This window comes from Lycium barbarum, chromosome 10 (assembly GCF_019175385.1).
Source record: "Lycium barbarum isolate Lr01 chromosome 10, ASM1917538v2, whole genome shotgun sequence".
Lineage (NCBI taxonomy): Eukaryota > Viridiplantae > Streptophyta > Magnoliopsida > Solanales > Solanaceae > Lycium > Lycium barbarum.
In genome coordinates this window covers 122,912,656-122,937,220 of record NC_083346.1, presented here as the reverse complement: position 1 = coordinate 122,937,220, position 24,565 = coordinate 122,912,656, and the positions used below count along the sequence as shown (strand labels likewise).

General features: G+C 34.6%; 4 protein-coding genes and 1 non-coding gene across 5 annotated transcripts; 3 read left to right on the top strand and 2 right to left on the bottom strand.

The window, feature by feature from the left end:
- The first annotated feature begins 8 nt into the window (after positions 1–8).
- LOC132615855 (acetyl-CoA acetyltransferase 2) lies at positions 9–6,157 on the top strand. Its single transcript, XM_060330451.1, has 14 exons — positions 9–294; positions 1,360–1,458; positions 1,559–1,732; positions 1,820–1,925; positions 2,338–2,476; positions 3,261–3,338; positions 3,496–3,561; positions 3,706–3,791; positions 4,561–4,660; positions 4,736–4,846; positions 4,921–4,962; positions 5,106–5,192; positions 5,380–5,465; positions 5,875–6,157. Exons 1-14 carry the CDS (start codon positions 258–260, stop codon positions 5,906–5,908), a joined length of 1,245 nt encoding a protein of 414 aa, XP_060186434.1. The 5' UTR covers positions 9–257; the 3' UTR covers positions 5,909–6,157.
- A 4,143-nt stretch (positions 6,158–10,300) lies between these two features.
- Positions 10,301–14,633, top strand: LOC132614250 (WEB family protein At5g55860-like). The gene is made up of 5 exons (XM_060328666.1): positions 10,301–10,700; positions 11,341–11,620; positions 12,521–12,836; positions 12,940–13,074; positions 13,166–14,633. Exons 2-5 carry the CDS (start codon positions 11,375–11,377, stop codon positions 14,323–14,325), a joined length of 1,857 nt encoding a protein of 618 aa, XP_060184649.1. The 5' UTR covers positions 10,301–10,700; positions 11,341–11,374; the 3' UTR covers positions 14,326–14,633.
- LOC132616285 (U6 spliceosomal RNA) lies at positions 13,073–13,177 on the bottom strand. Its single transcript, XR_009573076.1, has one exon. It is a non-coding gene; the product is annotated as a U6 spliceosomal RNA (small nuclear RNA).
- Positions 14,634–17,368: 2,735 nt separating the features above from the next.
- LOC132613437 (U-box domain-containing protein 36-like) lies at positions 17,369–19,122 on the top strand. Its single transcript, XM_060327459.1, has 4 exons — positions 17,369–17,815; positions 18,422–18,540; positions 18,660–18,775; positions 18,873–19,122. The coding sequence occupies exons 1-4, from the start codon at positions 17,491–17,493 to the stop codon at positions 19,120–19,122; spliced, it is 810 nt and encodes a 269-aa protein (XP_060183442.1). The 5' UTR covers positions 17,369–17,490.
- Positions 19,123–19,355: 233 nt separating this feature from the next.
- On the bottom strand, positions 19,356–23,704 carry LOC132612610 (serine/threonine-protein kinase D6PK-like). The gene is made up of 3 exons (XM_060326708.1): positions 23,531–23,704; positions 21,165–22,195; positions 19,356–20,719 (listed from the first exon to the last, which is right to left on the bottom strand). The coding sequence occupies exons 2-3, from the start codon at positions 22,082–22,084 to the stop codon at positions 19,843–19,845; spliced, it is 1,797 nt and encodes a 598-aa protein (XP_060182691.1). The 5' UTR covers positions 22,085–22,195; positions 23,531–23,704; the 3' UTR covers positions 19,356–19,842.
- Positions 23,705–24,565: the final 861 nt, after the last annotated feature.

Sequence of the window (24,565 nt, the reverse complement as noted above, 5' to 3'; positions counted from 1 at the left end):
ACTTCTATGCAATTGCTAAATCATTTTTATCTGCTGACACCATTTTAGCAGCTCTATACTATAAATAGACAAACCCAAAATCTCCACTAAAAATTGATTGAAACTTCAAAAAAGGACTAAGTATTAACTTCTTTTGATAATCTTGTTTACTGTAAAGCTTTGCTACCTGAAAAATTCACCATTGATCATTGATCAGAGTTCTGTATTTGGATTGTATTCATTTTTGGTTCTTGAAAGGATCATTTGGGTGAAATCTAATGGCAAAAATGGTTGATGATTCCATTAAACCTCGAGGTTTCTTGTTTCTCTTTTAATTATCTCTTATGGGGTTTTCATAACTTTCATAGTAGTTGTTTATTTTAGCTTGTAGGAATTGTGGGTTTTGGAGTAGGAGAATTAACTTGTCTGATTCTTTAAGTTTCAAAAAAAATGAAATTTACATAATTAGATGGCCTAATACATAAAAACAGGCTTTCAAATTTGGCCTCGGCTAAGAAGTATGCCCCCAACTTTGGTTGTGCACAAGTAGAACACGTAAACACAAATGCTTAAGTGGCACTGACATGGCACATAACTTTTAGAGGTGTACTTTTTACAAGTTGAGGTGTTTAAATGATCATTTTGTAAGCTAGAGTGTTCAACTGACAATGTGGAGACTTGTGCACACCCAAAGTTAGAGGCATACTTGCGAGCTGAGGCCAAGTTTAACGGTCTGTTTATGTTTTATGCCTAATTAGAAGCTACATAAACATTAAAGATCACATTTTTTTATGGTTAAAGTTCTTTTTGATTTCTCAAATTGTGATAGTACCAAACAAATTGGGATAAAGGGAGTAATTTGGTGCCACTAGTGTTTGTTTGGTAAGAACTTTGAATACATATATGTAAGCTGTGATGTTTTTATCTGTCTAGACATGCTTAATTTTGACAATTTACTGGTACTGGTGTAGCTAAATAAACTGATCATAGAGATCTTTTTTTTTTTTTTCTTTGATAACCGTGGTGTCTGGCCCAGTTGGGCACACCTTCGGGTACGGAACTTGGACAAATGGAAATAAATTACCTAGTGTTTTTGCCTAGCTGGGGATTTGAGCCCTCGTGATTCTCAATCCACTTCATTGACCGCTAGGTCACACCCCTGAGTGCCTTAAAGAGCTGATATTAACACCGAATATTTTTAGTTTTGGGATGTGCCTCATATATGTATAACCCAAGGTAGGGGTAAGGTATGTGTACACTCTACCCTCCCCAGACCCCACTTGTGGGAATATACTGGATATGTTGTTGTTGTTTGTTGTTGTTTGTTGTTGTTGTTGTTGTTGCCTCATATATGTATAACAGAAATGTTTGAAATTCCAGATGTATGCATTGTGGGTGTTGCTCGAACGCCAATGGGTGGTTTCCTTGGTTCACTTTCGTCTTTGTCTGCTACACAGCTTGGTTCTGTAGCAATCCGAGGTGAGATTAATAGATAACTAACTTTCCATTAGTTATGTAATGTCTATTTAGCATAGTTTGTTATGTTAACAACCTTTTTATATATCTGTTATGCCTGTAGCTGCTCTTAAGAGAGCAAATGTAGACCCGTCCGTTGTTCAAGAGGTCTTCTTTGGAAATGTTCTCAGTGCAAACTTAGGTCAAGCCCCTGCAAGACAGGCTGCCTTAGGAGCTGGAATACCTAATTCAGTGATTTGCACGACCATTAACAAAGTGTGTTCTTCAGGACTTAAAGGTGAGATCACTATCTATATGTATCATATTTCCTATCAATATCTTCTTTTTTTTTCATTTTTTACGGACATGTTTACGTACATTGCAGCAACAATGATTGCAGCACAGACTATACAATCAGGAACCAATGATATCGTTGTGACTGGTGGCATGGAAAGCATGTCTAATGTACCGAAATACCTAGCTCAAGCAAGGTTTGATTTTTTGGTTCTAATAATTGTATTTGTCTTAATAACTTCATACCCAGTACTTGAAAAGGCTAGAATCCTGAATCCATAAACTTCATGGCTCTGCCTGTGAGCATGTTGCATTGCGTCCAACCCACGTGAAATAGGCATTTTTGGCGGAAAACACTATAAAATTGCATTCAAATTTATGTATTTATATCTGTGCATTTAGCTGTTACTTGATATTCTAGATTGGATCTTTTCTTCTCTGATCGTGGGAAGACAATGTCCTTTAAGGATTTGCTGTTTCTTCCTTTTCTCTGTCTGCTTCGAGGAAGCTCCGTTTTGAGAGGATGGCTACCTGTTAGAATTTGTTTAACACTAAATTAAAATAAAAACCATTTACCGTAGCCATTTCTGATTTTACTTATTTCGATAGAAAGGGGTCTCGGCTAGGGCATGATACTATAGTAGATGGCATGCTAAAAGATGGACTCTGGGATGTCTATAATGATTTCGGGATGGGCGTCTGTGCAGAACTATGTGCTGATCAGTTTAAAATCACAAGAGAAGAACAGGTAATGTCTGCTGCTAGCTCAAGTTTTCAAGATTTCTCTCTTCGTCGATGAAACATGTTAAAACTCACAGTCAGCATTCCTCTCTCTCTCTTTCTGCCTGTTGAGCGTTTCCCTTTCTCAATGAGTTGGTCTTTTTGACAATTGGAAATTACATGCGACCCGGCACTTCAACTCTTTAATAAGTTTCTCCACCTGTTTGTGTAGTTTCTCTACTTTTTAGTACTCCCTCCGTCCCAATTTATGTGAAGGTGTTTGACTGGGCACGGAATTTGAAAAAGAGATGAAGACTTTTGAAACTTGTGGTCTAAAATAAGCAATAGATAATTATGTGGCTATAAATCATCTCATTTAGGGTAAAATGCATATTTTAAAGTTATATTGTTACTAAATATAGAAATGTGTCATTCTGTTTTGGACTGACTAAAAAGAAAAGAGCATCACCTAGTTGTGTAGTTTCTCTACTTTTTACTATCTTGCTTGTATCGGAAGTTCTTCCGAAACCAATAAAATTATTGTTTTATTGATAAAAGGTTTCTTCACCAATCAAAAGGACAAACATGTAAATTTCTTGTTATCAACCTCTTTCTAACAGGGCGGTTCCTGCCTCCTGTTTTCTTACTTTTCCTTCTGTGGGAAGTACTACCTGGGTGTTTTTATTGTCAAGCTTAGAGCTGTTTTGATATCTGGAAGCAAGGCCTTAATGTTTTTTGAAAATGAACATAGTGCTAAACATGAATGTGTATTGAGCTTTCTGGCTGTGCTTTCTCTTCACATCTTTCTTTAGGATTCTTATGCTATTCAAAGCTTTGAGCGAGGAATTTCTGCGCAACGTAGTGGTGCATTTGCATGGGAAATAGTTCCGGTGAGATTCTACATTCTTTCTTAGTTATAACAATGATGCTCTATAAAGTTGAGGGTTTTGGAAATAGTTCCGGTGAGATTCTACATTCTTTCTTAGTTATAACAATGATGCTCTATAAAGTTGAGAGTTTAGATTTAAAATTTTGATGTTCGTGCAGGTAGAAATTTCTGGTGGAAGAGGGAGACCATCTAGTGTTGTTGATAAAGATGAGGGTTTATTAAAGGTGAATCAGATTGGTTAACAAACTGATGTTAGTACTTAAAATTTATTTGTTTTTTGGTTTTCATGCAAGATTATCCCTTGATCTGCTGAGTTGCTTATTTTACCTATCAAGATGTTGAACTTCTTTTCATTGTTGTTTTGCTAGTTTGATGCCTCCAAACTGAAAAAGCTTAGACCAAGTTTCAAGGAGAAAGGAGGTTCTGTTACTGCAGGCAATGCTTCCATTATAAGGTATTCTATATCTCTTTCTCTGCCTTAGCACACGTGCATGTGTCGCAGCATACAAATTTCTTTTCATGCATTTGTTTTAATGTCCTTGGAACATTTGATACTAATGAGTGGGCGTATCAAATGGGCTGGTTGGGCTGGATTTGGTGGGGGGGTTCAAAATGTGCTGAGTTAATAAATTGACCCGCCCAAAAGATTCTTCGGCTAATAGGCCTAAAAAGCGGGTCATAACTCAACCTGCCCAATTCTTACTAAGTTTTACTCCCTCCGGTTCGAAAAGAGTGTCCACTTAGCCATTTGCACACCCCTTAAGAAAATACTAACTTCTAGGCAAAAATAGGTAATTTGACTGAATTACCCCAAATTAAATAAGTCTTGGGAAGGTCTCTTAACACTTAATAAGGGCAAATCTGGAAAAATAAGGTTAATTCTTTCTTGATTTGGTAAGCGGACACTCTTTTTGAACCAAAAAATAGAGGTTAAGTGGACGCTCTTTTTGAACTGGAGGGAGTAATTTCCTTGCTTGTCCTTTTATAATTTTTACTATGTTATAAAACTTTTTTTCTTTAATCTATATATAACATATTAAATAAGAAAATGTCTTTTGAAATATTTTGACAAGATTTCTCATGGATCAACTTGGGCTAAATTTCAGCCCATCTTTTATGGGCTGAAATGGGAGGGTCAATGACCAGACCAAACTTGGTGGGTCATGCTTTCATGGGCTAATTTTGCCACCCTAATTTTGACCACTTGTATGTTGTAACTCTAGTGACGGCGCCGCAGCGTTAGTTCTAGTGAGTGGACAAAAGGCGCTTGAACTTGGATTGCAAGTAATCGGTAGGATCAGAGGATTTGCAGATGCAGCTCAGGTAGAAGAGATTATCTTTTTTGTTGTCTGAGTTTTACAACTTACTGCTACTTGTCTAACAAGATTTATTGGGCAGGCACCTGAGTTATTCCCGACAGCTCCAGCTCTTGCTATACCCAAATCAATTAAGAATTCTGGCCTTGAGTCATCTCAAATTGACTATTATGAAATAAATGAAGCGTTCGCTGTAAGGATCCGTACTATGCCTTCTGATGCAATTTTCTTCTCTCTTGGCTATTATTTATCATGTTTCTTTTGCAGGTCGTGGCTCTCGCCAACCAAAGACTGCTCAATCTTGATTCGGTTAGTCTCCTATTGCTGTGCTCTTTACTTTTGACATTTCCCCATTTGATGCTTACATAGTGAAGTATTGTGTCAAGTTTGGTTTTGATAATTTTGTTTGATATTTAGTTAACTCCCGGTATAATTATGTTCTCTGGTCACAGGGAAAACTAAATGCACACGGTGGAGCTGTGTCATTGGGACATCCTTTAGGGTGCAGTGGAGCTAGGATTCTGGTAACTCTTTTAGGGGTATGTTGGTCACTTTCTTCTCTAGCTATTCTATTCAAGTAATTAGACTTTCATATTCTGCTAGTCATTGGTTTGATACGATATGTCCATATAATTGATAAATTGTTAGTAATGGACAACTGAATAGTATCTGCACAAAGTTGCTACTTTTATTTCTCTGTCTCACACAAGTGTAAGCATGGTTCAGGTATTGAAGCAAAAGAATGGGAAGTTTGGTGTTGCTGGAATCTGTAACGGGGGAGGAGGCGCATCTGCCCTCGTTGTAGAGCTCATGTAAGCCTTTTCTTCTGTGAATTTTAAGATTTATTCACCATTCAACGTCCTGAAATTTCTCGGACAACTTTGTTTCCTCTTTTCTCGTCCTTTTTGCTACAAGTGGTTTTGCGTAATTGCAAACATAAATCTGAAACTAGGCTTGGAAAAAATTGCTTCCTGGAATTCTGAACCATGCTCAATTTAACATTAATGTTTTAGTCTTTTAAATATGATAGCTCAATCTCTTCTGATTGAGAAAATTTGAGGATATTTCCTGAAAACACCAGTTATTTCAAAAGAGCTCGGGTTGAAATCATTCTAAACATTCATAGAGTCTGAACTACAATTGACTCACTGCTATCAGCTCCATAGAAGGAGTGCATTTGATAAATAGTGTTTCTAACTACAACCTGTTTGTTTATTGCAGGCCTGTACGGATGGTGGCGCGTTCCTCGCTTTGAAACTGGAAAATTTCTGTTGCACTGTCTGCATCAACATAGCGAGACGTCTAAATCTTGTCCTTAATTGTGGAAACTATATAAGCAATGGTCTCGGGGTTTAACTTATATGCAATGACAATATAATTGATTTATGCACTATCAGTGCATTTTGACTTGTTATAGCAGGTGTTAGTGTGTATGTCATAAGTTATATAGTGTCAGTGTGAGGAAGTTAAACTCGTAATCTAATAATGCCATGAATTTGACAAATACTTGTTTCACATTAGAGTAAAGATTAAATAATCACTTCTACAGGTGCCAAGCTGGTTGAAATCCTTGAACTTTTTTGTCTTGCAGAATGACAACTACTTAAATATGTTCGTATTGCCACGACAATTACTTAAATCAGTCCATATTGCCAGAAAAGTCAAGGGGTCAACTTGTCAAGTTTCTCTACAATTACTTGAATAATGGACAATTAGATTTCAGTTACTCTCCTAAAATCAGATCACTTGCTCCCACAATATTGATCACTTGAAATTAGTTGCATATAAGTATTCATTCAAAAGTATAAATATACCCAAGGCGTTAGCAGACTATTTATTTGTGAACTTAAATGAATAGTCTGACTTTAGTTTTTGTTAAAATTTACTTTTCTCTGACTTTAGTTTTTGTTAAAATTTACTTTTTTTGTACTTTATGATTTAATTTATGGTAGAAAGATTTAATTCTTTTTTAGTCTAGGAATATTCCAGAACATTTAGTTTCTTTCTAAGTCTAATATTTAGTTTTCTTTTAGTTAAGTATCTATAAGGAAAATAATATATTTTCTTTTATTTTATTCTCTTTATTTCTCTATAAATAGAGATGTAGTCTTTTATTTTTCAATACAAGAAACAATGTAATGAATTAATGCAATGAATTTTTATTCATTCTCTCTTCGAATTTCTCTTCCGCTTTTTCTATTCCATAACAGTTTTCTCCGTATACATTTTAATTTAGTTCTCGATTATTTTAGATAGTTGGGAAATAAATATAAATTGTGACTTCCAAAAAGGTTGAATTATCTTTTGTGTGGTGGGCAATCTTTTATTTTTTTACCGGTGAGAAGGGAGATTAAACAGTCCGTTTAAAAAAGTTACTTAAAGGTTGAGTCGACTTGTAGGTACACCCTCCGTCCCAATTTACGTAGCATCATTTGACTAGGCATAAAGTTTTAAAAAAAAATGAAGACTTTTAAAATTTGTGGTCCAAAACAAGTCTTAGATATTCATGTGCCTGTAAATCATCTCATAAAGTTAAATTAATTCTAAATATAGAAAGATAACTTTCTTTCTGGAACAGACTAAAAAGAAAAATGTGTCACATAAATTGGGACGAGAGAGTAGTTTGTCACATAAATTGGGATGAGGGAGTAGTTTATTTGTGTGGGAGCTCTTTTTAAGTTTTAAAATGACTTTTCTAGTTAGAACAAGAACTTTCCCGGAAAATGACCAAATTGACTTTTTATTGAGTGATTTTATGAATAAAAGTTAGTTCGATAACTTTTTTTGAAATATATTATAAATTCATGTTATATGGCTGATTTCATAATGGGTCTTAATGTTAAGACGAAATCAGTAATATATAAATAAATTTTACTTGGCATTTTTACATATTTATGGAACATAATTATACTTTTTAATAATTAAGTTTAGTAGCTATAATATTATATTTTTATAACTTATAGCTACCCACTTTTCTATCAATTAACTTATCACTCCTCACACCCATATTTTTTAGCAGCACACTTTCTCTCTCTCCCCTTTTCCTAAATATACATGTTTCTAACTCTCCATCTCCCCTAATTTCGTGCTTTTCAAATCAGTTTCTGATTTCTTTCACTTCCTTTTTTTACTCTGTATTAACTGCTCATTAATTTCAACCTTTTACCCTCAAAATTTAACTCTATTTCCTAAAATATGTAAGATTCTCTGTTATTTTTGTGTTCTCCCTCATCATCTTTGTTTGTTTTTGGGCTTTACTAAGCCACATATTTTCATCTTTCCCTATATTCAGTGGAAGTTTAAAGTTTTTTTTGTTTTTTGTTTTGAGGGATCCATGTATCATTCATCCCCATGTCGTTTTAGACCACCGTCTTCTCCAGCGTGATCTGACCGGCGTCAGTCGTCTTCTCTTTTCTGGTTAGATCTATAGCAATTGCATGGTCAGATCTGTAGCAATTACAAAGACCAGCCTATTTGACACGGTCAGATCTGTAGCAATTAAAAAGATCAGCCTATTTGAACAGAAAATATTAAAGACCAAATCATTTAACCGCCATGACTGTTCCTAGATCCCCTCCGCTGCCGGCTACCGGAATTTTTGAATACAGATCTAAAGTTTTTGTTATTGGACAAGAGTAAAATATTCATGTTCTCCAAGAGGTATTTTTTCTTATTAATGATTCACTTCACCAGATATGTATTTTACTTGCATTTTAAGTATATTTTTATCGTATTTTTTGATGAACTTCAGTTAATTCCCGTTTTTTCAATTCACCAGATCTATATTTCGCATACATTTTAAGTATATTTTTGTCGTATTTTTTACTATTTCAATTAGTTTGTGTTTTGAACTTCAGTTAATTCCTGTTTTTTCAATTCACCAGATCTGTATTTTGCGTACATTTTAAGTATATTTTTGTTGTATTTTTTATTATTTCAATTTGTTTGTGTTTTTAATTGTGTGTGATATATATTTTTCTACCTAATTTGTTACTTGTAAATTTATGTGATTTTGAATTTGTGTTTACTTTTTATCAAAGTATATTTTGTATATATATTCAGTGTATTTGAAGTGTATTTTTACAGCACAGTCACACATTGTTGTAGTGACAACCACAGTGCATTTGACATTGATATATTTGCATTATATTTATAGTATATTTTCAGTATATCTTGAATGTGTTGTTATTTATTGTGGTTAATTTGTTATTTTGTTATTTTTTCATGTTTTGTTAATGTAAAGTTTCAGTATATCTTGACGCATTCCAGCTGAAATTGATGCAAAGTTTCTCCGTATGAGATACGACGCAAATCGACAAGGCAACCCTGAATGCATTTATTGATAACGAGCAACCACCAATACCTGTCAAGGCTACTGTTGGTTATGATGCAGTGATTTTAGTAGATGTTCAGGAGTAGATTTGTAGACAGAACAGTTTATGTTTTAAGTTGTTTTTTTTTTCTCCAGCTTTTTTTTGATGTATAACATCACTGTTGCGACATTATTTTTATGAGAATTTTAGAAGAAGTTTTATGTATTTTGGTAATGATCCCGCTTGTTGTATAGTCTAATCGTAGATTTGAATTCTGTTTTTATTACATTTATATTTTTCTTGTATAGTTACAGCTAAAAAATTACAAAGTGCATTTCAATATCAAGTTTGTATTTCCTACATGTTTTCACTATATTTTATTGATGAACCAAGAAGAGTTCTATGCATTTTCTCTATATATTCATGGTACACTTGCATTCATTATTGAACCATAAAATTCATTTTTCTGTACAATATACTTCAAAAATTAAAGAACAATTTTAATACTTCTAAAATACATACAAAATACAAGTGAAATATATTGTAAATATATTCATTACGATTCAAATCTTACGGATCAATTTGAATACACTCAAAAATACAATCATAATACAGATAAAATACAATGAATCAAAACCCACCCTTAGGGATTAAAGTTTTTTTGTGGAGTCAAGTTTTCCCATCTTATTAAAGTTACTAAATAATATTCAATATCAGCTTATTGCACTCAATAACTAATATTTTTGATTTTTAATAATGTAATTTCATTGAATATTTTTAATAACGAACACAAAACCGATGGTCATAGCATCAGGAGACAATCTCAACTTGTCACTATGCAATTCAATTGATGAACAAATCAAGCTTTGCATGATTTATGGAACATTAAAAAGAGATTATTTTTTTTAGTTATTTTTGGGGAAAAAATATGAAGAGAGTTTTTGAATTCAAATTTTATGTGAATGATTAGATGTTGAATGAGATATGTGATTAGATATGGAAGAGAATGAGATTTGCGTGATTTATGGAACATTAAAAACAGATTTCTGTTTAGTTTGAAAAATATTTTTTCCCCTTAAATAGAGGCATTATTTGCTCAATAGTTTCGTGTATTTAGTCTATATTTTGGCTATATTTATGCAACGCGTCCAGGACCTAAATATAGGAAAAACCAGCTACGAATTGTAAATAATGAACTTGTAGTTATAGCTTGTTAGAAGCAGCTAAAAGATAACTATTTGTGAAAATTTTACAATATATAAAGCATGAGATTTTTGTATAATAATTTTCCTCTATTCAAATCGCAACTCATTATTATTTTGAAGTCTCCACTTTCCTTTAACATACATTTGGATGATGGGAAATAATCACGTTGTAATTACCACCATATTCTTCGCACTTATCCCGCAAAAACCTCTAAAAGCTCTTGGAAATGAATGTTTTATCACCGAAAGAACAGCAAATAAAAACAGAAAAATGAAATCACAAACATTTTGGACTTCATGTGTTACACAATGTTAGAAAACATTCATATCTCATCTTATTTATCATCTTTTTCTTCTCTTTTTCCTTTTCTTTCATTTTCCTTTATTCTATTCATAGCCTATAATCATCATTTTCTTGCAAATAGAAAAGAAAAATAAAGGATCAGAAACAACCCCCACATTTCTCATGTTCATAGCACAAAGTGAATAGCAATCTTGAGAATCATGGCTTCTCTTTTATGAATAAAAAGTGAGTTATCTCTTTATATTTTCGTGCGTATTATTTGTGATATGTTAATTAAGCATATTAAATACTTGCCAAGTTGTTTGAGATTGAGACGTTATTGTTGTTGTTGTTTGCATAAAAGGTTTCGTGATTATCAAGTTGTCTTCGAATGCCTAGAAAAGATAATGGGTTTCTTTTTATGCATGCATTGACGGAGACACCCTTTAGAAAAAGGTGTCATGCGGCATCACTTGAAAATCTTAAAAACTAATACTATAATCTTAGACTCAAACTCATTTAAAAGGTGAATTGTGACGGTATGCCAACATCACCATAGGCAAGGCCAGGAATTCTGACAGGGGTATTCAGAAGATCCAAAGATATAATCCTTAGGATTGACATGTATTTCTATCATGTAAGGGGAATTCAAAATTTTTATATATATTTGTTCACATGCCAAGATCACCTTAATTGCATGCGGCTCCACCACTGAATATATATCATGTGCGTAAAAATCTGAGCGCGCTACTGCATACATGCATATTACGATCATGAAATTATTCAATCTATGGCTATTAAAATAAATTCTAGAATATTCTTCCTCTTTTTCAGGACTATAGAATCTCATAATCTTGAATATGCATCATTTTAATATATTTTGCAGGATTTCTCAGGAGAAATTATAGAGATATTATAGAATGTTTGGGTTCAGTATAAGAACTGGCAGGCAAAATGCCTCAGGTTCTCCATTATCAACAGGATCTCCATCATCTGTTGGTTCACCAAAAACAGCAGGAAGTACAGGTTCACCAAGAGCAGAAGTTGGAGAAATTGATACAAGAGCACCCTTTCAATCTGTGAGAGCAGCTGTTAGTTTGTTTGGTGAAGCTGGTTCTTCCCCCAAGGCTAAACCTACCATTAAAAGATCAAAAACTATTGAAGAGGTATGCTTTATGCTTGTTGGCTAATTAAATGTTCACGGGTCGAATTCAGTATTTAGAGTCAGCGGATTCAAGATAAGTGTGACCTTATTATATGTGCAGATGTAGATGTAGTGTACAATGAATAGGTTCAATTGAACAATGTATTTTTAACATGGGGGAGCCAGAAATTTATATAAGGGAATTCAATAAGATATTGGAATGCCACATTTGAGATTTAAGCCTATGAACTAACCAATTTTTGAACCCTTATTACCACTACTATAGAATATTTTCTTAGATAAAGGGGATTTGATTTAACAACTTACATATATAACCAAACAAAATTCGTTTTGTCATATGTGCGAAGTATGATTTTTCGAAGAAGGGGATTCAATTGAACACTCTTAGCTCAACCTAATTTTTCCCCTGGAGCATAGATATATGTTTGAAAAATCATTGGAATATCAACAAATGTGTAATGAGCTTAGTGATAAGAACCTAAAGGTTGAAGCCCACAACTTAAATTCTGAATAAACTTCTGTATATGCGTACATTTTAATGTTTTGTTTTTGCATGGCTATTTATAATTGTACTTTTTTGTTTATACATAGTTGATACCGAAAGCAGTAGGTTCAATTAAACTCACAGAACTCGCCTTAAATCCGCCTCTCTGGGTTGGACCCATTCGACCTGATAAAGCTATGTAAGGCCTAAAAGTCCTAGGAGCATCAGGTGGAATGGCGTTGCTCTAGCCACATTTTAGGACATAAATTTATCATCCAGCTTATTCCAATATGTATGGGTTATACATGAATTATACATATACTATCACTATTTTTAGTTTAAGCAGTTTGGTAAACTTTTTGAGAGTCCTCAATTTTTGAATTGCCATATACTAACAACTTTTTTCTTCCTACACAGAGGGTGCTAGAGAAGGAGAGCAGACTTCACTTGGCCCTAAGAGAACTAGATAGTTTCAAAGAACAAATAAGAAGTACAGAGACAACAAAAGCTCATGCTCTCCGTGAGCTCGAAAAGGCAAAGAGAACACTCCAAGAACTCACAGGAAAGCTCGAGACTTTATGCGAATCGAAGCAAGCAGCCATTGAGGCAACCGAAACAGCAAAGGCCCGAGCTATCGAGCTCGAAGAAGAGAAATCAAATAAGCCTCCGGTAGGCACGGATGCTTGGAAACAAAATGTTGAAGCTGAAAGAGAACAATATCGAACATCTTCAGGTGATGAAAGAATAATTCAAAGTTGAAGTAGAAAAACTAAATGTTTAGCATTTGGTATTTATTGAATTCATGTCTAAATAGAATTTATATTTTCCTTCATCAGGCGAACTAAATTCCGCGAAACAAGAGCTAACGAACCTCCGTCAGGACTTTGACGCGGCCCTCGAGGCAAAATTGTCCGCATTTCAAGAAGCCGCTGACGCGCAACACAACGTGGCCATCAACCGAGAGAGGCTAGGTAAGTTTTTTTTTTTTTTTTTTTCCTTTCTTTTCCCTTCGTAGGGGCCATGCTAATCTTCTCTGTATCTTTCCAATTTTATCGAGGCTAGGTAAGCTCTCAAAAGAAGTCACTACTTTACAAGAAACGTTAAGCCAAGTAAAGATCGCGTCCCTCCAAGCGCAAGAGGAGCACGAAAAGCTTATTTCGGATAAAGAAGCTCACTTGCATTCCCTTAGAACAGCTAAAGAAGAAGCAGAAGAGAAAATCAGGGCACTGAAAGAGGACCCTGACTCTCAACTAGTGACCGAAAACCTCGTGGAAAAACTCGAGGTAACCAACGAGGCGATCCATGTATTGCAAGAACAACTCAATCAAGTCCGAGCCCTGGATTTGGATGCTTATAATAAAGCAAATGCAGAACTCGATGCAACAAAAAACACGTTGAAAGAGATAGTCGCGGAGGAAAGTTCACTCCGAGGCCTCGTTGATTCCCTTAAAATAGAAGTTGAACATGTAAAAGGTGAACTCTCCGAGCTCAAGAAGAAAACAGAGGAAACAGAGTCCCTTGTTGAGAACTTAAAATTGGATCTTGAAAATAGCAAGAAGGAACTTGAAACAAGTATTTCGGCGAAAACACAAGCAGAAGGAGATTCCAATGATTTACCTTCAAGAATCCAACAGTTAACTTCCGAGGCCAATCAATTTTCAAAAGAAGCTGAGGAGATGAAGAAAAACGCCGAATTACTCAGACAAGAAGCGAAAACAGCTAAAGAAACAGAGGAAAAAACAGAGGAAAGACTAAAAATTGCACTAAAAGAGGCTGAAGAAGCAAAAGCAGCAGAGAAACTCGCGGACGATAAGATACACAACAATACACCAAGAGCAACAACAAAAGATGCAACTGATAACGAAAAATGTTCATCAGAATCATCGTCTAACGGGAAAATAAGACTATCAGTTGAGGAATTCGAAGCGTTGAAAAAAAGGGTTGAAGGGATCAAGAATGATGCTGACATAAAAGTTGCAACTGTCATGGCACAAGTGGAAACAATCAATGCAAATGAAAAACAAGCGAAGGAAAAACTCGAAGGGTTCTTGAAAGAGAAAGAAGATATCGAAACTGCAACACAAGAAGCATTGAAGAGTGCAGAAATGGCTGAAGCAGCAAAATTGGTTGTTGAAGGAGAGTTGCAAAAATGGAGACAAAAGGAACAACAAGAAGAGGAAGAAATTGGTGAATCATCTAATGGAAATACTGAAGGGACATGAGAAAAAATTGCAAAAATAAAAAGTATAGTAGAAATTACATTAAGCCAAGGGATCCAAAAATGAGAAAATTTTATTTAATTTGGTGTGATGATGTATCGATGATGTTTTAAATTCTTAAGGCATTCAAATGTGCAGAAAGTTGTATGAATGTCTAGCTACTTAGAAAGGAAAAAACACTTTGTTCCTCTTGGTTTCAAGTATTGTTAATTAACCTGTTTAAGCTTAAGTTTCTTGTATAGCTATATGAATAACCAAAGGCATAAGTTCTCAGACATGATGCTAGAGGAGCTTCATTTCCACTTTTATTCAAATCCATTTCAGTCAAATATTGGTAACTTACACCCATCCAAGGGTGCGCTTTAATAGTAAATGAAGTGGGTGAAAATCTTGAAATTCGGGATACAAAAAGCTCAAGCTGATTTTTTTTCCCATCTGCTTAAGTTTTGGTCGCAGATTACCCCATAAGTGTGTTGATGGAGGTTTAGGATATACGGAAGTGGATAGTGGCGGAGGTAGGATTTCCACCAAGGTGTTTCGATATTTCTATATATACATAAATTTATTTAACCTTGTATATACAGTGCGATTTCCGGCCAAGGAGGTTCGGATGAAACACCTTCCACCCCTCTAGCTCTGTCCTTGGTGGCGGAATCCTTGTCCAATTCATCAAAAAATTACATTGTATGAATATGTAAAAATAACACTCTATGGCATTTTGGGTAAAGTATTTACCCGAAATGACCATAGTTTTTTTTTTTTTTACATTTTGTAGCCTTCATCCCATTTCTTTTAAAAAATAATTACCGGAGATAGCCACCCCCTTCCCCCATATCAAACTCCAAGATGCTATTTTTCCTTCCAAATCTCTTTTTAATGTTGGTGTTTTTTTAAGGGTAAAGTGTATAAAACACATACATTATGTTACACTTTTAACACTGTATAAATACTTTATAACACAGTAGAAGTGTGTATAAACAACTCTTATACGTTATTATACATTTTTATACAAGGTTGATACATTCTCTACAGTAGGTGTATAAAGTTGTATATTGTTGTATAAAGTTGTACATTGTTGTATAATGCTGTATATACAAGCTGCGGCCATAATTTGTTGGGTTATAGGTTTGTAATTTAAAAATATGACTACGCAAATGGAATTGTGTGTGCGAAATTGTACATTACTGAACTTCTCCCAAAAGAATATGTATACATATTGTGTGTTGAATTTCCTTAATTTACTCGTGTGATTACTTCTCTATATTTTGAATCTCCTTAATAACGTCGTAACTATCCTGTGGAATAGTTAAGATACGCGTATAGTGACCCAGTAACCACCGTTATCAAAGAATACTAGGAGTAATAATACTTGTCATGCTTCGACTAATAAATGTTTTGGATTTCACTACGAATATTCATCAAAATTACTGTCAAAAGGTCATTTTAATCAATTCCCATTTTTTATTTATCAGTCAATATATCAAATTAGAACTGCGATTGTCATACTAAGTTTCAACTAATAGCACTTATTATAGTAATAATTTATTAATCAAGAGGAACAATATCGTAAGCAAAATGCATTGACTTTGGAAAATTTCATTGCTTGAAATAGCCGAGATGCTGGTACGTATACTCGCATATTCTTTCAAAGGTCTTTATAAGAAATTAGAATAACGTCCCGACATTAAAAAACCTTTTGTGCATAACATCATCCATATTCATTTCTTCCCTTTGATTTATTAAAATGAATGAACAAACAAATGTTGTCTTTTCATTACCAATTATGCACATTTTTTTATGCTTACCAACCAGGGGGTGGTCCCACGTACTGCTAAGAGGGTTCAGTTGAATACACTTTGTCGAAAAATAACATGGTACATATTAATTAGACAGATCTATTTATGAAATATTTTCTTAATTTAATATTACATTCGTCTCTTTAAGGTTAAAAAAATAATAAAATTAAAAAAAAACAAATAAATAAATATATAATTGTGACGCTCTTTTTAAAATAGTCTTAAAGGAAAAATAAGACACATAAGTTGAAATAGAGGAAGTATTAACAAAGTGCATTTACATGATAAGTAGTGACATCACATTCAATGGCGGAAGCAGGATTACTACCAAAGGATTCGAAATATAACAAAAGTAAATATGCAAAGAAACCAAGAAAATTCAACATCTAACAACAACAACAACAACAACAACCCAGTGAAATCCCACAACGTGGGGTCTGGGGAGGGTAGAGTGTACGCAGACCTTACTCCTACCAAGGTAGAACGGCTGTTTCCGAAAGACCCTCGGCTCAATAAAAAAGCATAAAAAGAGGTCAGATAAGGCTAAGAGATTCATAGCGATATGGAAATGAAATAACGCAAGCGACACAGATATCATAGGATAATCAAAGCACAAAAAATAACAGATAATAGCAGAAATCATAGCACAAGAAATTATACTGCGATAATGCGACTACTAACAAGACAGGATAACGTGACTATCTACTAACCTTCTACCCTAATCTGGGTCCTCCAAACCCTCTTATCTAAGGTCATGTCCTCGGTAAGCTGTAACTGCGTCATCTAACATATGTACATAAAAAATTATTTAACTTTTTATGTGCATGTAATTTTTCGGCAAAAGGGGTTCTAATAAACCCCCTTCGGCCTCCTAGGTCTGCCCATGATAGCAAAAGGGGTTCTAATGCAGTAGAATATCTTCCGGCGGGGATGTACAATATAATCTGCGGGTTCAGCTGAACCCAATAGCTTTGGCTCAGACCTTATATATGTATTAACAAAAACCTACGTACTTAATATGTAATAATTGAATTCCGAACACAATGACTCAAATGGTAAACAGATACAATGACATTCCGGACTCATAAAGTTCAATTCTTGAATCCGCCTTTGAATATTTTAGGAGACATATAATTCCAAAAGAATTGTTTATTTTTCAGTTGCTTGCTTACATCATTAGTTTAAATCTTCTATATAAAAATGTCTCGCTTGGTAACAACCTTTTCCTACACTTCTCCGTCTAAGTTTTTTCAAACAGGTGAATCTTTTGGAAGCAAACAAGAAAAAGACAATACAAAGTGAGTCATCATCCCCTTTATAACATTAAGGTTGATTATCATCTTGATTTCATTAATTTGCAAGGAGAAAAACAATGAAAGAAATCATCAATGACAACAGTTTGGTCAATGAGATTGAAGAAGTAGAAGAAGAGGAGAACTTTTATCATTCTACAAGTGATTTGTTTGAAATTGATAATCAAGGAGGTGAAGTGGAAGGCAGTTTGTTTTCCTTTGACTTTCACAATCATGGGGAAAATGATGTTGTTTATGTTGTTGTTTGTAACAAGAATGTTAGTCAGGAGGAATCAAGCAAGGATGCTTTGTTTTGGACTCTTAATCATGCTGTGATTAATCCCTCTTCTACTATTGTTTTCCTCATTCATATCTTTCCTCAAACCAATTTCATCCCTACTCCTTGTAAGTTCTCTCTCTCTCTCTCACTCACACACAAAAAAAAAAAAATATGCATAAGAAAAAGAAAAAAAACGGATTTTTATCCTTGTTTTCAATCTTGCTGCTTGTATCTTTTCAAGAAAATCCTAACACAAATGTATCCATCTACCATGCGAAATGTTTCAATTTTACCTTATGTTATAATTTGGGATCATTTGTACCCTTGTTGTTTAGCAAATAGTCTCGTAGTTGTTCTTGACTGTGACAGAGCCCCAGCTCCCACGAGAACTGAGTGAATTCCACGTGTTAATATATACTTCGGGAGAGAAGTCTGAATCTACCTCTCTCTAAGCTTGACTACGGTTTAAAACTATCCCTTTCTTTTTACTTCAGATTAGAGCGTTGTCTGAGTAAAAGGGTAAATATGAGACAATTTGCTAAAGATAAGGGTATGAATGCCCCCCAAAATATAACGGAAGATAAACATAAAATACTTCGTATAGTAGATATTCTTGGTCCTTTTACCTTCTTGAAGAGAATTATTTGAATTTTGATCTAATTTACTTTATCGTACTCTATAAAGACTGCAAATTTGATGATGAATGCTTATTTTGTGATGAAACAACACAGTGGGAATGATTCCAATAGGCCAAGTGAATGAAGAGCAGAAAGAGAACTACATGACTCAAGAAAGAAGCAAGAGGAGGCAGTTCCTCCAGAAGTTCGTTGACATCTGCTCTGCTTCCAAGGTGCACATACTGATCACCTCTGCCAGAAAATTATATCGTGTATAATGTGAAAAATTACTTTTTTTATATATATATATATTAACCTTGAACGCCCTTAGCAAAATTCCTGACTTGAACAGGTTAAAGTGGACACTATACTTATTGAGAGTGACATGGAAGCCAAAGCTATACTGAACCTCACTCCCATCTGCAACATAAGAAAGCTGATTCTTGGCACTTCAAAAGCCAATCTCAAGTATGAGGAAAAAAAAAATATATACTTAAACTGCTACTCCAAATTTCCATCACTTTCCAACTGTCACCTTCTTAATCATGTTTCATGAATTCTATAGGAAAATGAGGTCAAAAAGAGGTAACGGAACGATGGATGAGATATTACAAAATGCACCAGAGTTCTGTGAGGTTAAGATCATATGTGAAGGAAAGGAAGTTGTAGAGCTGCAGATGTTTGAATCTCCATCTCTCCGATACTCCGGTGGCAGCCCAAAGTCCACTGAAGGCCAGATGAAAAATCTGAGTCAAGAAGTCCAGAATGAATCCATTGGATGTGGAGGATGTTTTGGAGTCAAGGTCATGTCTTAGATATCATATATTAGCTCATAGTGTCCTACCAAACACTGGGAAGGATGTAAATTTCTATCACCCAATAACTTGTTTTCACAAGAGTCTCCTCTTTATCATACCATAAATTACATGTTACTATTAACAGCTCTTGATTCAAGAAGTAATACACCAATGCCAGATATCAACAAATAAGTGGCTGAAGATACTGATGTAATAGCCTGATATATGAGGGAATGACAAGGAAAAGCAAAAAAAAACAAAAAACAAAAAAAAAAGAACTCCCTCCTTTTCTTCTGAAAGAGCCAAAAAGCATATAATATTACACAGGAGAAAGAAAAATGTAGCAAAATTCACTATGGTCTAAATGTCTGGAAATACACCGACATCCAAAAGTATGGTTGTCACATAACTTAAGAGATTTTATCTGAACTTTCTCACACTGTACTTTATCTTTGCGTTTGGAATACAAATTCTAGGCAGCATCAAAAACCAATATACATTGAGCAATCATCTTGTACTGGAATACACTCGCCTTTTACCATTTAGACACTGCTGCAAATAAGGAGACTGAAGATGGGAGGCAGCTCTAGCTTGAAGCACGTACAGATTCACGAATAATAAGGTCTGCGCATATACCATTTTGATAAGAACATGCCATACTCTATCACTAGAAATTGCTGAATTTAGGATTTGTTGTCCACCAATTCAGAAAAATTACCAGTCGGGCTATAATAATTACTAGAAGAAATCAAATTCGAGGTAGTTGTCAGAACCCTTTTGATTGGGAGCTACTGCTGCGGGAACGGTCTTTTGATTTGTAGAGGGTGCTGGAATCGGTAGTCTATCGAATTCAACAGGTTTAGGGACCTCGGGAGGACTAGCACACCGTATTAGCGCCCAATTAACACCTTCAAAGAAAGGGTGTTGTTTTATCTCAGTTGCCCCTCTTTTGTATGCTAATCTGTTCTGTGGTTCTTTTATGAGTAAACCCTTAATCAGATCCCTCGCTGCAAAACTAACGACCGGTGATTCCGGAAATCTAAGAGGTTGCCCTACTACGTTGAATAATGTAGCTCGGTTACCGGATCCTTTAAACGGAGTTTTACCGAACAAGAGTTCATACAGAAAGATCCCGAAAGTCCACCAATCCACTGCACTTCCATGACCGTCACCTTTGATAATCTCCGGTGCTAAGTACTCGTGGGTCCCGACAAATGACATAGAGCGAGCACTAGTAGGTTCCGCCATGAGCTCTGGCAATGGTCTAACTTGGGTGTTAATGTCGTTTTTGGGTTTCCGTTCCTTCTTGGACTTGCTGGAAAAGAGGCGGTGGGAGAAGCATGTTGTGGGGACCACACATGATGGTTGAATGCACGAAGGTTCGATGCACGCCGGCTGGACACAGTAACCGGAGTTCTTCCTGAGAGGCTCCAACTCTAGGGCTGATGTCTTGACAAGCGTCGGGCTAAAAGCACAACAAAGTGACAGGTCAAAGTCCGAAAGCATTATATGTCCATCTTCTCTAACAAGGACATTTTCTGGCTTAAGGTCGCGGTAGATAATCCCAAGCATATGGAGATACTCTAGAGCTAGAAGGACCTCAGCAACATAAAATCTGAAAACAGAGAAAGTGATCAAAATACTGTTATGGCAGAGAGCTAAAACAATGAATTGCTGCTGAACCAAGTCAGACAAAAACTAAGCAACAATAAAGATGATTTTAGGTTATAATGAAAGGTATTTCACAATGACAAACTTATGTGACACAAAAGATGTTGTCCAAGAAAAGGAGCAAGAATCCACCGAAATCCATAAAGGGAAAAGGAGAGTAATTTTGTAACTAGGAGGAGAGCCCAAAAAAAAAAAAAAAAATTTGAACATCACAATAAATGACATCATATGCACCGGTCCTTATTACCCCAACAAACGCAAATTGAGATCCAATGATCTGCTATTGAAATTTCTAAAACAATGATCTTGTAGAAAGCAGTAAATAACGTGGAACTCAGAAAGTATCAATAGGAAAAAATCATATTCCAAAGAGCAAAAGGAGGTCATACTTCACTGCTTGTTCAGAAAAATGTTTCCCTGGCTGTCTCTGCCGAAGAGTATGAAGATCCCCTCCAGGGCAGAATTCCATAACCAAACACGAAAACTTATCAGTCTCGAAGTGGCTGTAAAGAGACGGAAGAAAAGGATGATCAAGTGATTGTAAAATTTCTCTTTCTGTCTGAGCACGAAGAAGTTTCTTACGGCTAGCTAAAGATGCTTTATCCATGACTTTCATAGCAAAGTAACACTTGGTCCCACTCAATTCAGCCAAGTAAACACTTCCAATATCTCCACAACCCAACCTTTTCAGCAATCTAAAATGGCTCAAACCTAAACTACCATCTTTAGATCGGACGGCTTGGATAGCTTCCCATCTCACATCATTTGTTTTGTGGGGTTTGTTTATACTGCTGCTAAAACTGCTAAAGGTGCTTTCGTCACTCACATCAGTGCTCGTGCTTCCTCTACACATGCTGCTCTTTCCACTCTCAACAGGTCCACTATTTTTTGTTAGACTACTAGTACCATCGCTGACTTTTCCAGAAACTGAACTGTTCTTTCCACTTGTTTGTTCAGTAGTTTTCTTTTCTTGATCGATAGATGACTCGAGTGAGCTTCTAGTTCCATTTACTTCATATTGCTTAGGTGTCGACACATTGGGAGCATCTTTAGATTTATCAATTGACAGATCATTAGACCCCCTTCGATTATGGTTAGCTGACTTTTTATCATTCCGGGGCCCGTCCGCATCATGTGTTGTAATTTTGCCAGATTCTGGCAATTTATCAGAAAGATTAAGGCTAAGCTCATTCATTTTTGACATCTGTGCGAAAAAAGAGCTAGAGTCGTTAATTTCTGCTGTTTGTCGAGCTCCAGCACGTTTTTGTTTTGGTTCTACGGGAGGTCCAGCACCAAAATTTGAAGCCATTAGTGACAAACGATGCAGGCGAATAAGTTACACAGGACAATTCTGATCTCTGTCAGCTATTCCAATTTCCAACATCCTGCTACGAAATTTCACGAGATGTACTTCGCCTATCTGCCAACCAAACAAAAACTTATGTGTCAAAAGGAGAATTACATGGTCTAAACATTGGTTCAGATTAGGGCTGGCAAAAATGGTTTAAAAAAACAAGTAACCATCCAATCCAACACATTAAATATGGTTGGATAACTCACCATTTAACAATGTATCAGATATGGATATTATCCTCTTTTTTATACCCATTTATATCCGTGTTAAATATTTTTATCCGTTTTTGTTTAACCTATTTTCGACCCGCCAATATCTGATCTGACCCGCCTGTTTGACACCCCTAGTTGTATCTATCAAAAGGGGGAACATAGCATTTTACTTGACCAACAATAACAATAATAAGAACTACACCTCAGTCCCAAACAAGTCGGGGTCGGCTATATGAATTGTCGCTATTCCATTTAAGCATTTTACTTAACCAATAACCAGAATTTCTTGAGCTAAAATGATCAGATAAGTACTGGATCATACCACAAAGCAGTAAATCAACTAAAGCACTGCATAGTATTTAATTCTGCCTGCTACAAGACAAATCAAACAACTTAATCCCTAGAACTATTTACAAGATCTAATTTTCTATTAGCTCAAGCAAATTAGCATGCAAAACCTAATAGGCTTTATTAAGCACTAAAAAACTGATAGCTAAAAACAGATATAGAGAAATTGAACAACCACAACTCACCATTTAAAACACACCTTACATTATTTTAAAGCTTATACAAATTACAACACTATACATGGACCTTATGTCCATAAAAAAGCAGAACAAAAGCATAAAATCCATTAAAAAAAATAGAGAAGAGTATATATTTAACAAGAAACTCAATTAACAACAGTAAATCAAGACAGCAACCTATAATTTGACAGAAGAAAGTAAATTCATCATGGATAAATCTGTGAACATGATTAAGGTTCCAATTAAATAAAAATCTGTGACCCCATTAAGGTTCCAATTAAATAAAAATCTGTGACACCATTATTTTAAGTCTTATACAACAATATACATAGACCTTATTATATCCATAAAGAAGCATAAAAAAAAACATAAAATCCATTAAAAAAAAAAAGAAGAGAAAAGTATATGTTTAACAAGAAACACAATTAACCTTAAACACATAAAAAGTAAATCAAGATTTAGACAGCAACCCACAATTTAACAAAAGGAACTAAGATTAAGGGTAACAATTAATTAAAAATCAGATCTTGATCAAGATTAAAACTTTTAAGCAAAACCCAAATCAGATCTTCAATAAAAAAATAACCCAAGGTAAAAAAAACTGAATCTTGACAGCAAACAAAAAGAAAAACACATGTAAATTACAACAGAAAAATAAGTACCTGAATTACAATATACACTGTAAAACCAAGTTGAAAACTTAGCTTTAACTGTGAAAAAAAAGAGTATAGAAAAAAGAAACAATGTTCTTTGTATAAGTTCTCAAGATTAGTTACTGTAGTTAGCAACTTAAGAGTGAGAAAGAAAGAATGAGAGAGAGAGAGATAGAAAATGACAGATGCTTTTGGACTATAAGGCTAATGAAGAAGAGAGGTCAACAAATGCTAAAGCAAAAAATACTTTTTTTTTTCCTTTGGTTGAATACATGACAGCCTTTAAAGTTGGATGACCCTTAAAGTTGCCAAATAAATTTGATTTTTAGATTCTATTTATCTTATTATCTTGTTGTTGTTACAGCTTAGTATGCATTTGGTTATGAATCAAATATTTTTTACTTTATTTGAAATTTTGAAGTTAGAGTTAAAAGATAGAGTTGTGTTTGCTTATAATTTTTATAAAGAATATTTGATTATTTGAATGTATTGAAAATAAAAAAAATATGTGAAAATAAGGTTTTAAGTGAAAACAATTTTCATGGTCAAACGTTAATTTTCAAGTAAAGTGAAATAATTTTTCGAAAAAAGGTGAAAATAGAGTTTTAGGTATTTCAGAATTTTCATGGTCAAACGCTGATTTTCAAATAAAGTGAAAAAAAAAATCAAAAAAAGTGAAAATTTCTCATGGACAAATGGGGTCTAACCGTCTGGTACTACCTGAGTGTTTCTTCAATTCGTTTATCTTATTATCTTGTTATTGTTACAGTTTATTATTATCACGGCCCTTTTCACATCTTTTTGTGGTGGTATTATCGTGGTTATGTTGTTGTTGGACTCTGAAATTGTGCATATCTCAATTGAGCACTTAACTCGTGATAATTATTCTTATTAAACATTTTCGGTTCATATTTTTAAAAAAAAGTTTAAAGCTTTATGACTTGTTGAGATTAACACATAATTTAAGCGGTAACTAATCTAGGTAATGTGCACTTGAGAACATGCGCAAAAACAATTCACAATTTTGAGTCAGAATTATGACAT

Excerpts from the sequence above, each read along its gene's own strand:
- LOC132613437 (XM_060327459.1), top strand. The coding sequence starts at position 17,491 with ATGAAAGAAATCATCAATGACAACAGTTTGGTCAATGAGATTGAAGAA. Across the intron at positions 17,816-18,421 it reads CAATTTCATCCCTACTCCTT|TGGGAATGATTCCAATAGGC; the intron begins GTAAGTTCTCTC and ends GAAACAACACAG. Across the intron at positions 18,541-18,659 it reads ACATCTGCTCTGCTTCCAAG|GTTAAAGTGGACACTATACT; the intron begins GTGCACATACTG and ends TGACTTGAACAG.
- LOC132612610 (XM_060326708.1), bottom strand. The coding sequence starts at position 22,084 with ATGGCTTCAAATTTTGGTGCTGGACCTCCCGTAGAACCAAAACAAAAA. Across the intron at positions 20,720-21,164 it reads TTTTCTGAACAAGCAGTGAA|ATTTTATGTTGCTGAGGTCC; the intron begins GTATGACCTCCT and ends CTCTGTTTTCAG.
- LOC132614250 (XM_060328666.1), top strand. The coding sequence starts at position 11,375 with ATGTTTGGGTTCAGTATAAGAACTGGCAGGCAAAATGCCTCAGGTTCT. Across the intron at positions 11,621-12,520 it reads GATCAAAAACTATTGAAGAG|AGGGTGCTAGAGAAGGAGAG; the intron begins GTATGCTTTATG and ends CTTCCTACACAG. Across the intron at positions 13,075-13,165 it reads CATCAACCGAGAGAGGCTAG|GTAAGCTCTCAAAAGAAGTC; the intron begins GTAAGTTTTTTT and ends TATCGAGGCTAG.
- LOC132615855 (XM_060330451.1), top strand. The coding sequence starts at position 258 with ATGGCAAAAATGGTTGATGATTCCATTAAACCTCGAG. Across the intron at positions 3,562-3,705 it reads AAGATGAGGGTTTATTAAAG|TTTGATGCCTCCAAACTGAA; the intron begins GTGAATCAGATT and ends TTGTTTTGCTAG. Across the intron at positions 5,193-5,379 it reads TTCTGGTAACTCTTTTAGGG|GTATTGAAGCAAAAGAATGG; the intron begins GTATGTTGGTCA and ends AGCATGGTTCAG.